Genomic DNA, 12,802 nt, shown 5'->3' on the forward strand with positions numbered 1-12,802 from the left:
TGTGTGCGTGCGTGTGTGTGTGTGTAAGTGTGTATGAGTGTGTGTGTGCAGCAATGCCCTTTGAGTCCTGTGACTGGCAGATTTTAATCCATTAGTGATGCATTCCCTTTTCAGTTCTTTTATTTTACCTATCAGCTTCAGATTGATGGACTGGGTGATTGGTAATTTTTACCTGTCTTGGATATAAAACATGCAGGCCAGGGAGAACTGAAATAGTTCGACAGCACACGGGACACAGGGACAGCAGTAAAAACTGATGGTTGCTGGAAGAAGACCTGGCGACTTCCTGAAAGTGACTTGGGAGGAGATAAAACCCTATTACCATCATGTATGCACATATATGGGGCTATATATTATATACAGTAGTTATGTCTTGAGTCTTGAGCAGCCTGTTTTTGAAGGTTGGGCATGGTTACGCCATCCAGTGAAGGAAGCAATGCATTCTGGACTCCATCGCAAAATATCAACAGTCAACAGTCAGTCATCCCCCCAGGTGTTGATCATGACCTTTCTATGCTGTTTGTGTGTTTGCCGGCAGCCTTGCGTCACATTTTCAGGCCGTCCAGAAATGCTTTAATGGAAAATGCATACCGGGTGTAGCAGAAGCCTCATCAAACTTCTCACAGCAGAGAAGTCCAGACTGTTATTGGTAAAACTAAAGGATGCTCAATGGGGGGAACTAAGGAACCCTGCTACAACACACAGCCTGTTTTCGCCATTCCTTGTCATGGTTTCATTAGATTTGAATATATCAGCTTTAGCACCTTGAGTTTAAAGATGTAAGAGCAGTACGGTAAATAACTTCTTTTTTTAAGCAACCTACCTACCTGCTTAATAACAGGTATATTATACCTTATTCCACCATATTCTGTATTTATTACACCATTAAGTCACATCTGCTGTACATGAACTATGATCTCAAAACACTTTAGGGTACATTTATTCACTATTAAGTACCTGGTTATTAACAGTATAATGATACTTCATTATTCACTACAAAGCACTTGTTGTGACATCATTCTGCACGGTAGTTAATGATGTGTTCCCTACACTAAAGTGTTGTCAGATTAGGTAATTACAGTTTGCATCCCCAGTTCATGTGGGTATACACTAGAAAACTCCATTTAAATCCCCCAGAATCCTGCTAAAATGTCGCAGGTTCGGACACTTTAAAATCAGCCTGGATGAGAACATGCGGTCAGTTTTGCATATGTAAAAGTGATCCTGCAGCCAAAAATCAGTACAAATTCACACAATTAGGGATATTTTATATATGCTTCATACTCATTAACCTCTGCTGCAAAGAGAACGTGGGTCACTCACGGCCTATTGGAATATATGAGGTCTCCAATTTCTTCTGATGGACCTCTTCAAACCACAGATGAATATTTATGCACCCACCTTCATCACTGGCTATTTCAACATCATTCATATTCAACAGACTTCAAATAAATGATTTTCTTTCTTTTTTTAATCCAAGCTCTGAGAATTCAAAGTTATGTTCTCCCCACCCTCATCCGAGGACCACAAATACCATCGCTTAGTCGAATCAGAAATGACATTTGAATCCCCAAACTCCAGATATTGAGCAAAAATCTCTTGACATCTTATAAATGTATGCATCATGTGTGATGAAACAGCATCTGGAAAAAGTCCCTGTGAACCCAGAGAACCCGTCAAATACCCACATTTGGCTGTGAAACATCAGACATCAAACATACTGTTGAATCAACCTGGAAACTTAAACAGACCCAATCAGGTGGCAGCCAGTTTACTGGAAAAAGACTGGGCCAAAAAAACAGTCCACTCCAGTGTCCACAGTGTCTTACCGATGCCGAAGAAGTGCAATAACAACATAAACGTGCATCAGACCTACCCGATATTTGGAGAGGTCAATCCTCAGCGAGTTGTGCAGCTGATCGAGCAGTTTCACGAACTTCTCCCTCTGCGAGGAAGAGAAGACTGTTTCAGTCCAGATCATTGATAGAACCGCATCAGGCAAATTAAGAAGAGGAGCCTCCTCGCGCTCATTTGTTTCACTTTCACTTCCCGGAAAAGAAGAAGCGGCTCGTGTTTGTGACTGGACTTGGCTTACTGTCGACACCATTTTAAGTCTCACAACATTAGCTCATTAAAAGTTCAGTCCGAAATAAAGGACCGAGCTTCGGGAAGCTTGCGAGCACTCACAGACAGAGTTAGGGAGGAATCAAGGATGTCCCATTTATTTTGTTGTAGGATTTGCTGTTCTATAGGAATGGCTTTCTCTTTCCGTGCAGAGGCGAGACAGCTCTTACCCCAAAGTTAGACGCAGCGAATCGGTCAGAGGCGGACGCCGTGGTTGTGGTTGTCGTGGTGGTGTGTGCGAAGTAAGCGTTGATGTTGGCCAGCAGGTTGCTCATCACGGCTGGCACACCAGGACACATGTATTTAGCAGACAGACAGGAGAAATGCCTACAGAGAGGCGAAAAAAGGCCCACATTAGCTGCAACAGTTCATCACATTGCTTCCTAAAATGATGCAGTGATTCGGTCCGGCGTCCTCGGGTGATCTTTATTATGGAAACATTAAAGAAAGAGACAACGTGAGCTGACGCACTGCAGTGCTGTGTTCTCACTTTCAGTCCTCTGAACAAATTTATTGTTCCAAACACTTGCTTGTGGGGGCAGTGGAAGTGTGTGAATAGTTTACCGCGCAGTTCATGTTTTCAAACGGAATCTTCAATCACCGCAAATGTCAAAGTCAAAAGGCTGCCGAGCGGAGGCTCCGCAGAGACCGGCTCACGCTCGGAATGTGCGCTTGCCAATTTAAGTTCTTCCCACGGAGGCGAAGCCACACATAAGAGTCTGCAGCATGCAAAAAATAAATAAAACACCACACGCACACCTGTCCCCGGGGGGGGACGGGGGTCCAACTCCGCGTCTTCTGTTTAACCAACTGTGTGCTCTTTTTTCCCGGCTCTCTCCTCACAGCCGACTGAGCTGCCCAGCGGTAATTAAGAGCTGCAGCCTGAGAGGCCTCGTTTGAGACGGGACCTCTGAGTGAAAAGCATACGAGCAGCTTAATACTTCACACTGCTGCTCCACAGGTGGCGTAAAAGGCATCCGACTCCAAATCAATGGTGCTCGCATTCAAAAAGCACCAGCAAGGCATCTCCCGAACAGCACCGAGACTAATATTCCACAAATACATGCAAAAAAGATATGTTAAGAAACCTGAATGCTCGCCCTGTGCAGCAGACATAATTACATGCAAACGGTTGTTTTAACTTTCAGTAAACAAACATCTGGATCTTTGGCTAGTAGCAAAAATCTCCTAGAGGGAAGAAAATTTAAAAAATATGATCTGAAAATCAATATTTTAATGTTGTTGTTTTTTTAATTTACTGATTGTCTCTATTTTGGCCCTGACTGTAACTATTCATAAATCCCGGTGAGTAAAGAGGTGCAGAGTTAAGAGGAAAAGCGATTACAGATTCATAGGTGCCATCTTGACGAGTCACAAATAGAAACACAAGCATGTTCTCATCGGGAGGCCTATTTAATTACTCTGCTTTCAGCTTACAAATTACACCGGAGCACTCGAGGGTTACGCGAGCAAAGAGAGTGATGTTGAGTGAGAGAGATGATGGCATCCGCCGAATTCCCATGGCGCTTTTAGAGCTGCCTCTTTTGAGCCATTTTTCAAGAGGAAGACGCTTGTTCTAGGGTTTCCATGCCTTGGGTTTGTACCAGCAGAGGAGACGCACTACACACACACGCATCGCTTTACAGTCTCAGATAACTGAGAGTGTTGAGAGGGGATATGATGAGAAGAATGAGGTTTGGAGGAAGGAAGGGCGGGAATAGAGTGAGCTGGAGAGAAGCTAATGGGGGGGCTGCAGCTGCTGTGATTTATGCAGCTATCACCTCCGGAGGACTAGGAGTCAAGGTTCTGTGATGAGAAAACAGAAAGAGGCCCTTTCATTAATTCCTGATGAAGCATAATAAGCGCTGATATGAAAAGCATCGGAATTTGAGCAAGGTTCTTGCCCGGAGCCTTAAACTCGACCCATGCGCGCCAGAAATAATCACCTACTCCTTCACTTTCCTGCACTTATATTAGCCAGTAATCCCTCTTATGCTGAAATACCCTGTCACGCTGAACATCTAGGAACCCCACACTAGCAACAACAAAACAAACATCAGGAGCACGTTTGGGGGACATGTTGGTTTTCTTGCACTGCTTTACGAAGCTTAAGAGGCAACCGTTGACCCCGTAGGACAAGTAGTGTCTGAATAACCTACTGTGGAGTAAAAGAAAGGATACAGCAGGCTAATAGCAGTGCTAAAGGGGGTAATGTTGCAACTGTTTTTTCCTTCTTAATTACAGCACACTCTCAGTGGCCATTTATCCCATGCGATGTGGCTTTGGCAAGCGTGCTGTATCTTTCATTCAATTTGCCCACACAGTCAGTGTGTAATTAGCCTCTGATTTACTAAAGCGGCTAATTAGGTCATCAGCGACAGAAAAAGCTAGAAAAGTGCATTTAAACAGGAAGCACTGCAGAAATTTGGAATAAAACAACAATGCTGCACATTCATATTACCTCATCACTCTTGGATTAAATAATTAGCATTTTAAAAGAAAAGAGATGTGACAGAACATTATGAAAATTGCTCCTTCCTGCTCTATATTTTAGACCATGGAGGTAAGATTCAGGTTACAAACTCAAACTGTGACCAGTGCCCATGGAGCCTTTTGTAGAACGGCTCTTGAACCCATGCTCATGAGTTCAAAACCAAGGGAATGGAAGTTATTTCAGCTGTTATTGACATTAAATTGGACCCGATTTATGGTGTTTAGCCCCATCTTCAGGATGTGAAATTTAAAAGCATCTCCCTTTCCCAGAATGTCAGAGAACCTACAAAACTGAATGCTTTTCTCACAACTGCAGCCAGCATTGGGAGCTTGTTTATGTGTTGTTGTTTATGTGTAGCTTTGACACCCTATGGTGAATATTGGGATTATTCTAATGAATGGGAGCTGCTCTGGTTGCACGCTGCAACGGAGAGCTGTTTGACCTTGCTGGGTCTCTCAATGAGTATGTGAGAATTAAGGAAGCAAAGACAAAGGCATTTATGGATGGACTGGGTCACAGAGGATCAGAGAGACCGACAGAGAGGGAAATGAGACTGTTTATGAGTATCCGTGATCAATGTGGCCAAGCCATGTTTGGAGTCTTTTCACTAGACCAGTGAATCATCAATCAAACAGAGGCTCAATAGTCCTGAAAGCTCTGATTCTGCTGAGGGGGACATCTTTACTGCAGCTTCCCTTCTCTGTTCTCCTTTCCTGTCTCCTTCTCTCCTTCACTTTGCTGAATGAGACAGTGACAGATTGGCAAGGGAAAAGGCCATAGATCAGGGTGCTACTAACGTCATAGCCTGATAGATGGACTCCACTCCGTATCTCATGGCGAACTCATCCACTATCTCCTGAGATACGTCATCAAAGTAGACCTTCCACGCTTCGTCCCCTTTCACCCGAGGAATCTTCACCACTCCGTTGTTCTTCACCTCGGTCAGGCAGTGGAACAGGTTCTAGAGGTGGCACGAGAGATAACAGAGGACAGGTTCTGGTGATGGATCTGGTGAGTGATGCGGTGCATGTTAACAGTGCACGTTATCGCAACCGTCGCTGTCTGTTAAGCTGCTGTAGCTGCTGATGACTGAGAAATTCTGGTACAGCCTTTAAAATACAGTACAATCTTGATCCACCAAATAGAAATCAGAGAGATTCTGATTTAATTTGCGATGGAGCTGCATGAGTTTATGGTTTTACCTCATGTAAACAGGTATACTGGCCATGAGGTGGAACCACATTCTCCTCCCCTTTCATCTCCACGCTAATCTTGAGTCTGATGGCTCCAGATACTGCAGACTTGTCAGTCCGTTTATCTGCGAAACACAAGCAAAAACGAATCAGCCATGACTTCAAATCAACTTCAAAGTGGTAGTTACAAGGTCCACCTCACACAGGCACACTTCTTATATCATTCCTGCTGCTATAAGTACTTCAAAATCCCTCTTATTTTGGTCTCACACAAGTAGCTCTAAATGTAATACTATATTTTTTTCATTTTTATATTTATAAGTCAGTAAATGGAAAGACAGGTATCTTTCCTTAGATTTATATTCCTGATTCTGCACCAAAACATCACCTGCAAGTCCAGCCTTCTAACAATCAATGAACCGACACACCGCAGTGACATCGGGATTTTATTTACAGGGAAAAAAGATTGATCGAACAGAATGGTATCGTATGCAGTTGTTCACTGGGCAAATGTTGTTGTGACCAGGGTTAAAAATTGAGCCGCATCATAAATTACGTGTTTGGATTATTTTCCACATAAACACGTAGGTCAGCATCTTATTGTTCTGCGCTGCGTTGGCTAGTTTGCTGCTTTGTAACTTTACAATTCAAGGTTAAATTAGCTAAGATTAAGCTGAATAGAGAGAGGAGATGGAATGCTTTAGAGCCATTTTGGCAAAATTATGCACTGATGTTGTGTTCCAACCCTACTTATCATAATATTAATCCTCATGTTTATATGTGAATATGATCTTCCTTGGCCTTTTTAAGCATTCCTGTTAAAGATGCTGAATTGCATGGATGGGAGCAGAATCCATCTTTGATTTTCTTTTCCATTTCATTTCATGACAGTTTCGACAAAAACAAACATTCTGACAGGTTACTAAGATGAAAACTATGATTAAACCTACACCATAATTAATCCACATTAGCATCTTTGTGATAAATATACTAAAATACTAAACCGGGGAAAACGACCTCCAATCAATAAGAGATAAGAAAATATCCTGTGATACTTGAGCACTTTCAATGAATGACATAATTCTATCCTCTGGGTGCAATTATTGTGCATGAACATGCTTGTACACACACACACACACACACACACACACACACACACACACACACACACACACACACACCTTCATAGGCATATTCATACACCTTTTTGTCGAAACACTGGTGACCAGGACGAGTCGAGCACTTTGTTTTGAAAAGTTGCCCCTTTCCTCACCTACAATTCATGTGTTCTAGCTACAGTGAATGATACTCTCTTGCTCGCTCTCACTTAAGGGACGCTCAAGTGAAAAACAATAACATAGCAACGTGAAACTGACTTAAGTGATGGATGCAAAAGCCGATATTGAAGAGGAGCACAAGTGGTTTGGAGAGGAGCAGCTGGAGAGGAACAAGCCCACGGCAGCAGAAAAGGCCTCTCTAAACATCCACTGTTGACATTTCTAAAGCAGCGGAGCACCAAAAGTGGTTGGCGGGCGACTGTTACCACAAATTGCTTCCGTTAAGCTCGAGAGAAGGCCGAGTCATAATTGCTGCGCGTATCCGGGAGCTTTTGTGACTGCGGTTTAACATGTATGTAGCGGGAATCTAGTGATGTTTCAGCAGCATCAGCGCAGAAACGACAGCCCAAGTCTTGTGAAAAGGATCTCCACAAGCTTCCTCTGCTAAATACCCTGCTAAAAGAACAATTGGGTCAATTAGTCAACTTATTCCGAACAGAAAATGTTCCCGTCTATCCCAGCAGTCAGTGGGTGAAAGCCAGGAACGCACCCTGGATCAGCCCATCATAGCGCTCACTCATGCACATGGAGAAGATGCCAGATAAGACGCCTTCCAGTCCTGGTCTTCCTCCCTGTCTGTTCTCTATGCTGATTGGAGACTAAATAGTGTGTGAGTGTGAGAGTGTGAGTGGATGGTGTGTGTGTCCTGTGATTGACTGGTGACCTGTCCAGGGTGTATTCCTGCCTCTCAGGAACTGCTTGGATAGACCCTTGGAGACACCCTTCTCAAAACAGAGGTGAATGCAACTGCTTGGAATGTCTCCTATACCCCATTATTCCGTTTTATTTACTGCTACTTGTGAACTGCTCGATCGATGGAATGAGCCTGAAAATATGAATATTGCATGACTCTTCATCAAAGAATTGCAAATTGGTAAAAAATCCCAGAAATGACACATCTTTGAGCAGACAATGAGACAAGCGCCATAAACACAGCAGTATGTACGAATGTTCACTTGGGTGCGCAGCTCTGAGCCTCTATAAATCCAATTACCAAACACCTTCCCGGTGAGTTAATGTGGCCCCACGAGAGCAACAGGAGGCAATGAAAAGCAGCTGCCCTGAGGTTTTGTCAATCACATAAAATTTCTATCAGCATCTCTAGCTCCAGCTTCCCACTGAAAAATGCTAATGGTTTACGATGATCTTCTGAGATACTTCTGACTAATCTTAGCAGTTGCATTTTGTTACAATGGACGATGTGGATATGAGCCGTTACCTGAATTTGAGAGTTAAATTGATTTAAATGTATTCATATGATAAGACTGTTGTTGATCTAACTAAAGGAGCCTTCATTAGTATTATCCCCCCGTCTTCTGTTACCCATCACTTGTTCTCTATCAAGGTCACAGGTTGTGCTGGAGTCTATCCAAGCAGTTCCTGAGAGGCAGGAATACACCCTGGACAGGTCACCAGTCAATCACAGGACACACACACCATCCACTCACACACTATTTAGTCTCCAATCAGCATAAAGAACAGAGACAGGGAGGAAGCTGGGGAAAGTCCATGCAGGGACGGAGAGAACATACACCAGCATGAGCCTGAATGAGCCTCCTGTCCACGGCGTGAACAGAGGTATTACGTCCTGATAACAGAAACTCAATATTCATTGACATTAGGTCAAAGCTATCAAAGCCATGATGAAAACGTGTTAAGATCACGACATTGACGTACCTAGATTGTACCAGACATCCATTTCTCCGCTCAGCGTACGGACCTCGATGATGGTTTGGCCCAGGAAGTCATCCGACTCGCGCTTGAAGTGCTGCTTCACTCGCGACTTGATGTCATCGTCCTCGTCCCACACGCGCACCTTGATTCGATCTGTGGCGTTGTGACATTCGCTGTAATTCGGAAGACGATCGCGTCAGGTCAAACCAATCACACCAACAGGGTCAACAACGGCTTCAACAAATGGAGGGAGGCGTCGTCAGGTGGGGCGCAGAGACCAACGTATAACGGGGGCATGAACACAGTTCAGACAAGGTTCAGACATGCAACTTATAGATTACGGGCTGAGTAAGATGAATAAATTAGTGCTAAGCGAGAGCGCAGTCTGAAAGGTTACTTCTGCTTCCTTCATCTTCCATTAACACCAAACTGGAGCTTCGCCTGGGACAGTTGGATCTGCAAAAACTTGCTTTGACTGAATTTACAGAGTGTGTATCTATTAAAAATGGACACACTATCCCCCCCCCCCAATGTTCCAACACAGACAAGAGGAATGCTGCATCCACAGTGAGGATTATTCCTTTGCAAAAGCTTTATGGACATCTTTCATCCCTCGCATCATCAGACGCTTTACAATGATGACTCTTCTGAACAGAACAGAGGTGGCTAAAGCGCTTCAGACGGGGTCAGGCTGTTAGGCTCTGGAATAAAAACTGGCAGATTACATTTTGTTCTAATGACGTCTTGGGTGAAAAATAGTATTTGCAGTATATTTTCTAAACTAATCCCTTCCTGGGGAAAACACCGTCTGCTGCTGCTGCTGCACTCATCAGGGACCATGTGCCAATACAACTGTAAGGAACTGCTCTAATAATCTACATTCCTGTGGGGACAGTTGTTTTATATTCTGAACCAATACATAAAGTTATCTCATGGAATTCCTGCATTCCGGAGGGTTGGTTGGTTTAGTTCTGGGATTTGACAAGAGGTGGATGAAGGTTGGGGTGATGTGCTGTCAGGGTTGCCTGAAGTTGAGAATTCTCGTTGCAGAATCCTGGGCTGCCTGTCAAGGGCTTTGCTGAAAAGTCCTGTCAGAATTCTGTTGCAGTAGTCCAGGTGAGGATGTCATGAGGTTATGAGGTTGTGGATGAGGGTTTCAGCCATGGAGATGGAATATGGGAGGGTAAAATCAAGGATGTCAATGGATTTGTAGAGTTCGAAGGATGGGGAAATGAAACATCCTTTGCTATCCAGGAGACAATCTCCAACCTTTGGAAGCTACATTTCAGGTGATACGACTAAGAGGTCTGTTGATGCATGCTGATGTCTAGTTGTGAGTCACTGGTTTCAGTAGTACAGAGCCTTGCGGTACGCCATGGTTGACTGAGGCTAGCTAGCAGCGTAGACTAAGTGGTGACAGGATGTTTCCCAGGAGTAGAGCCATGACAGAACAGTGGAGGAGAATGATTTGGGACTAAAATCACAGGAAAAAGCACCATATCATGTTATGTTAGTTGAGGAAATAACTGAGGTAATATATTAATAAAAACCCAACAGCACAAAAGGAATTTAAGGCTTTAGATCACTGTGCTCTACATGATGATGGATGTTACTGTGCTGCACTTTTAGCTGAGCTGGCGTCTTTGATCGCCTCTGCAGTGCAGCTCCACACCAGAACTTTCCTGAACTATTAAGAGTCAGGGGCTGTTTTACTGATAAAAATACATGAACAGATTATTGTAATCTTACTAAGGATTAGGACAAGCAGACAAAAGAAAAAGAATGGAAAGCACTCACAAGTAGAATTTCTCATCCCACACCGGGTTGAGGTTGCCAAAAATGGTTTTGGTTCTCCGTTTGGTCTTTCCCACCTGGACCGTGACGTAGGGATCGCTGGAACCAGTTTTGTCCTTGGCTTGTAGTCCCTGAGCACTCATAACTGGAAACAAAACAATGCCAAGAATTTTACATTTTGTAGTATGTAAAAGTTGATGTGATACTTTGTCATTCTGTATTTTATTTTTTAATTGTGTGTCTCATGTTTTGTTAATGCGTCTGTTTCCTGTTTATGTGTTGTGAGTGAGCTTTACTTAAGTGGTCAATGGCTTTCACCTATGTCATTACCATCCCGCCCTTGTATCCAGTTAAACAGAGTCCATTTGCCCTTCTGTGGCAGATGGTGGGTAAATGTGTGTGTGTTGTATTGTTTTGACTGACACCAGCATATTCTCTTGACCAGTGTGTGACTGTTTTGGTTTCAGACATCCTGAATTTTGCCTGCTCCCTGCCTGTGTTTTTCTGCCTTTCCTCCCTTGTAAGACCTCCGTGCAGATTAAAGAGATGGTTCACTGGACTTTGGTACTATCATTATTCCTCCCCTTTGCAATTGGATCCACACTCCTGGGTTTCTTGACAGACTGATTTTAAGCCTTTTCATTGAGAATTCAATCCTGGAGGTTGTGTATTTTTACAGGAGATATAAATTGCTTTATTTTCATATTTGTCAACATTAAAACTTGATTTGAGCACAACCTGCCCACAACAGTTAAACAGAAAAGCAACAATGCACTTCTATTCACTGTCATTTTAAACATTTTTGTATGTTGTATGGAGGGTTTTAAATATCTATAAATCTTAATATTTCATTTATCTCCTACTGCTTCTGGGCTATAGCTAGTTCCCTCTGGTGTGTTTACCCTCTGCTACAATGTGCTACAATAAAAGCATTAAAGGGAAGAACAGTGAGTTTAAATCATGCCTCCTCCCACAAGTTGGTACAGAGACGTAGAGACTGTAGCAATTCACTGCACCATAAAAGGGAAAAAGGAGACTGGACCATTAAATATGCATAAGTGACTGTCTAAATAATTCAGGGTACATATATGCCCCAGCTCAATGCTGACAGAAGCTGGTGGGCAGGAGGTATTAGAGGTAAGAAGAACAATGGTCCTTGAAGACAACAATGTGCGTGTCAAGCCATCGATGGCACTTCAACCCCAGGACCCTAAAGGTTATATTCTTAGTTCGTAAGATCTGGCCATGTATGTAGACGGAAATAAAGTTGAATTTGCTACAAAGAAAGGGGGAAAAATAGCTTACAGACCGGTTTTGTTTTAACATTTTAGGGGCTATTTTGAAATAAAGCCTTTAACTGATTCAATTTCAATATTTCTTAAGTAAAAGCAAAAAAAACCATATTGAAAATTATACAAGGAAAGCTTAATATATAGGTTGTTGTCATTTTCCATCCTTTAAGAAGGACACAATAGACACAAAAACATATATTATAAAAGCATATAGACTCTTTAATTTCTCTTCAATACTAAAGGTGTTATTTGTGAGTTGGAAGCTCTGTAAATATGGATTAGATCAGATGGGAAGACAGCACCAATCAGATTCACCATGACAGTGTTTATCTAATATTTAATGACAACTAACAACTCAATAAAATACGATGGGAAAAAACACAAACATGCTAAAGCAAACACTAATGGAGGAGACATTGCATCTTTTACTATCTCGCTTTTTCCTTTCCTCTGCTTTTCTTCTGCATCGTCCTCCTCCTCAGTCTCTCTCTCTCTCTATTCCCCCGTTTTCTCTTCCTATTTCTCTCCTGCGTATTGACACAGTCAGAAATGCAAGGTGAGCAATAAATAAGCTGAACCTGACACAGTTACCACAGGGATCGATTGGAGCCCCGGGCTGAAGTTACACGGGCAACTTCCTGACCTTCTTTGTGACAGCAAACTTCGAAGAAAAAATGATTGCGTCGCGCTGTTCCATCCCCGTATGAAAAAGGATGTTGTTAATTAAAAGACAAGACTTTTTACTACTCATACAAACAAGCTGAGTCACTGCTTTGGCGATGGCCGATTAGATCTCCTGTCTCTCCTGTTCTTCCCCATAACACCAGATGCAGGACGACGGGCTAAAAGTGCGTATTACTTAACCAAATATTGCATTTCCTTTTTAATCATCGA

The 12,802-nt window shown here is 42.9% G+C and overlaps 1 protein-coding gene across 3 annotated transcripts in view; it reads right to left on the reverse strand.

The window, feature by feature from the left end:
• LOC130516990 (protein unc-13 homolog C) overlaps positions 1-12,802 on the reverse strand; it is a 74,959-nt gene that overhangs the window by 36,609 nt on the left and 25,548 nt on the right. For all 3 annotated transcript variants that reach the window (XM_057018498.1, XM_057018489.1, XM_057018508.1), the window contains 6 exons: positions 10,620-10,761; positions 8,826-8,995; positions 5,821-5,936; positions 5,416-5,579; positions 2,295-2,451; positions 1,877-1,945 (listed from right to left, as the gene is read on the reverse strand). In XM_057018498.1, coding sequence (XP_056874478.1) covers positions 1,877-1,945; positions 2,295-2,451; positions 5,416-5,579; positions 5,821-5,936; positions 8,826-8,995; positions 10,620-10,761 — 818 coding nt within the window. The remainder of the gene's footprint in view (positions 1-1,876; positions 1,946-2,294; positions 2,452-5,415; positions 5,580-5,820; positions 5,937-8,825; positions 8,996-10,619; positions 10,762-12,802) is intronic.

The sequence above is a fragment of the Takifugu flavidus genome, chromosome 2, assembly GCF_003711565.1.
Source record: "Takifugu flavidus isolate HTHZ2018 chromosome 2, ASM371156v2, whole genome shotgun sequence".
Classification (NCBI taxonomy): Eukaryota; Metazoa; Chordata; class Actinopteri; order Tetraodontiformes; family Tetraodontidae; genus Takifugu; species Takifugu flavidus.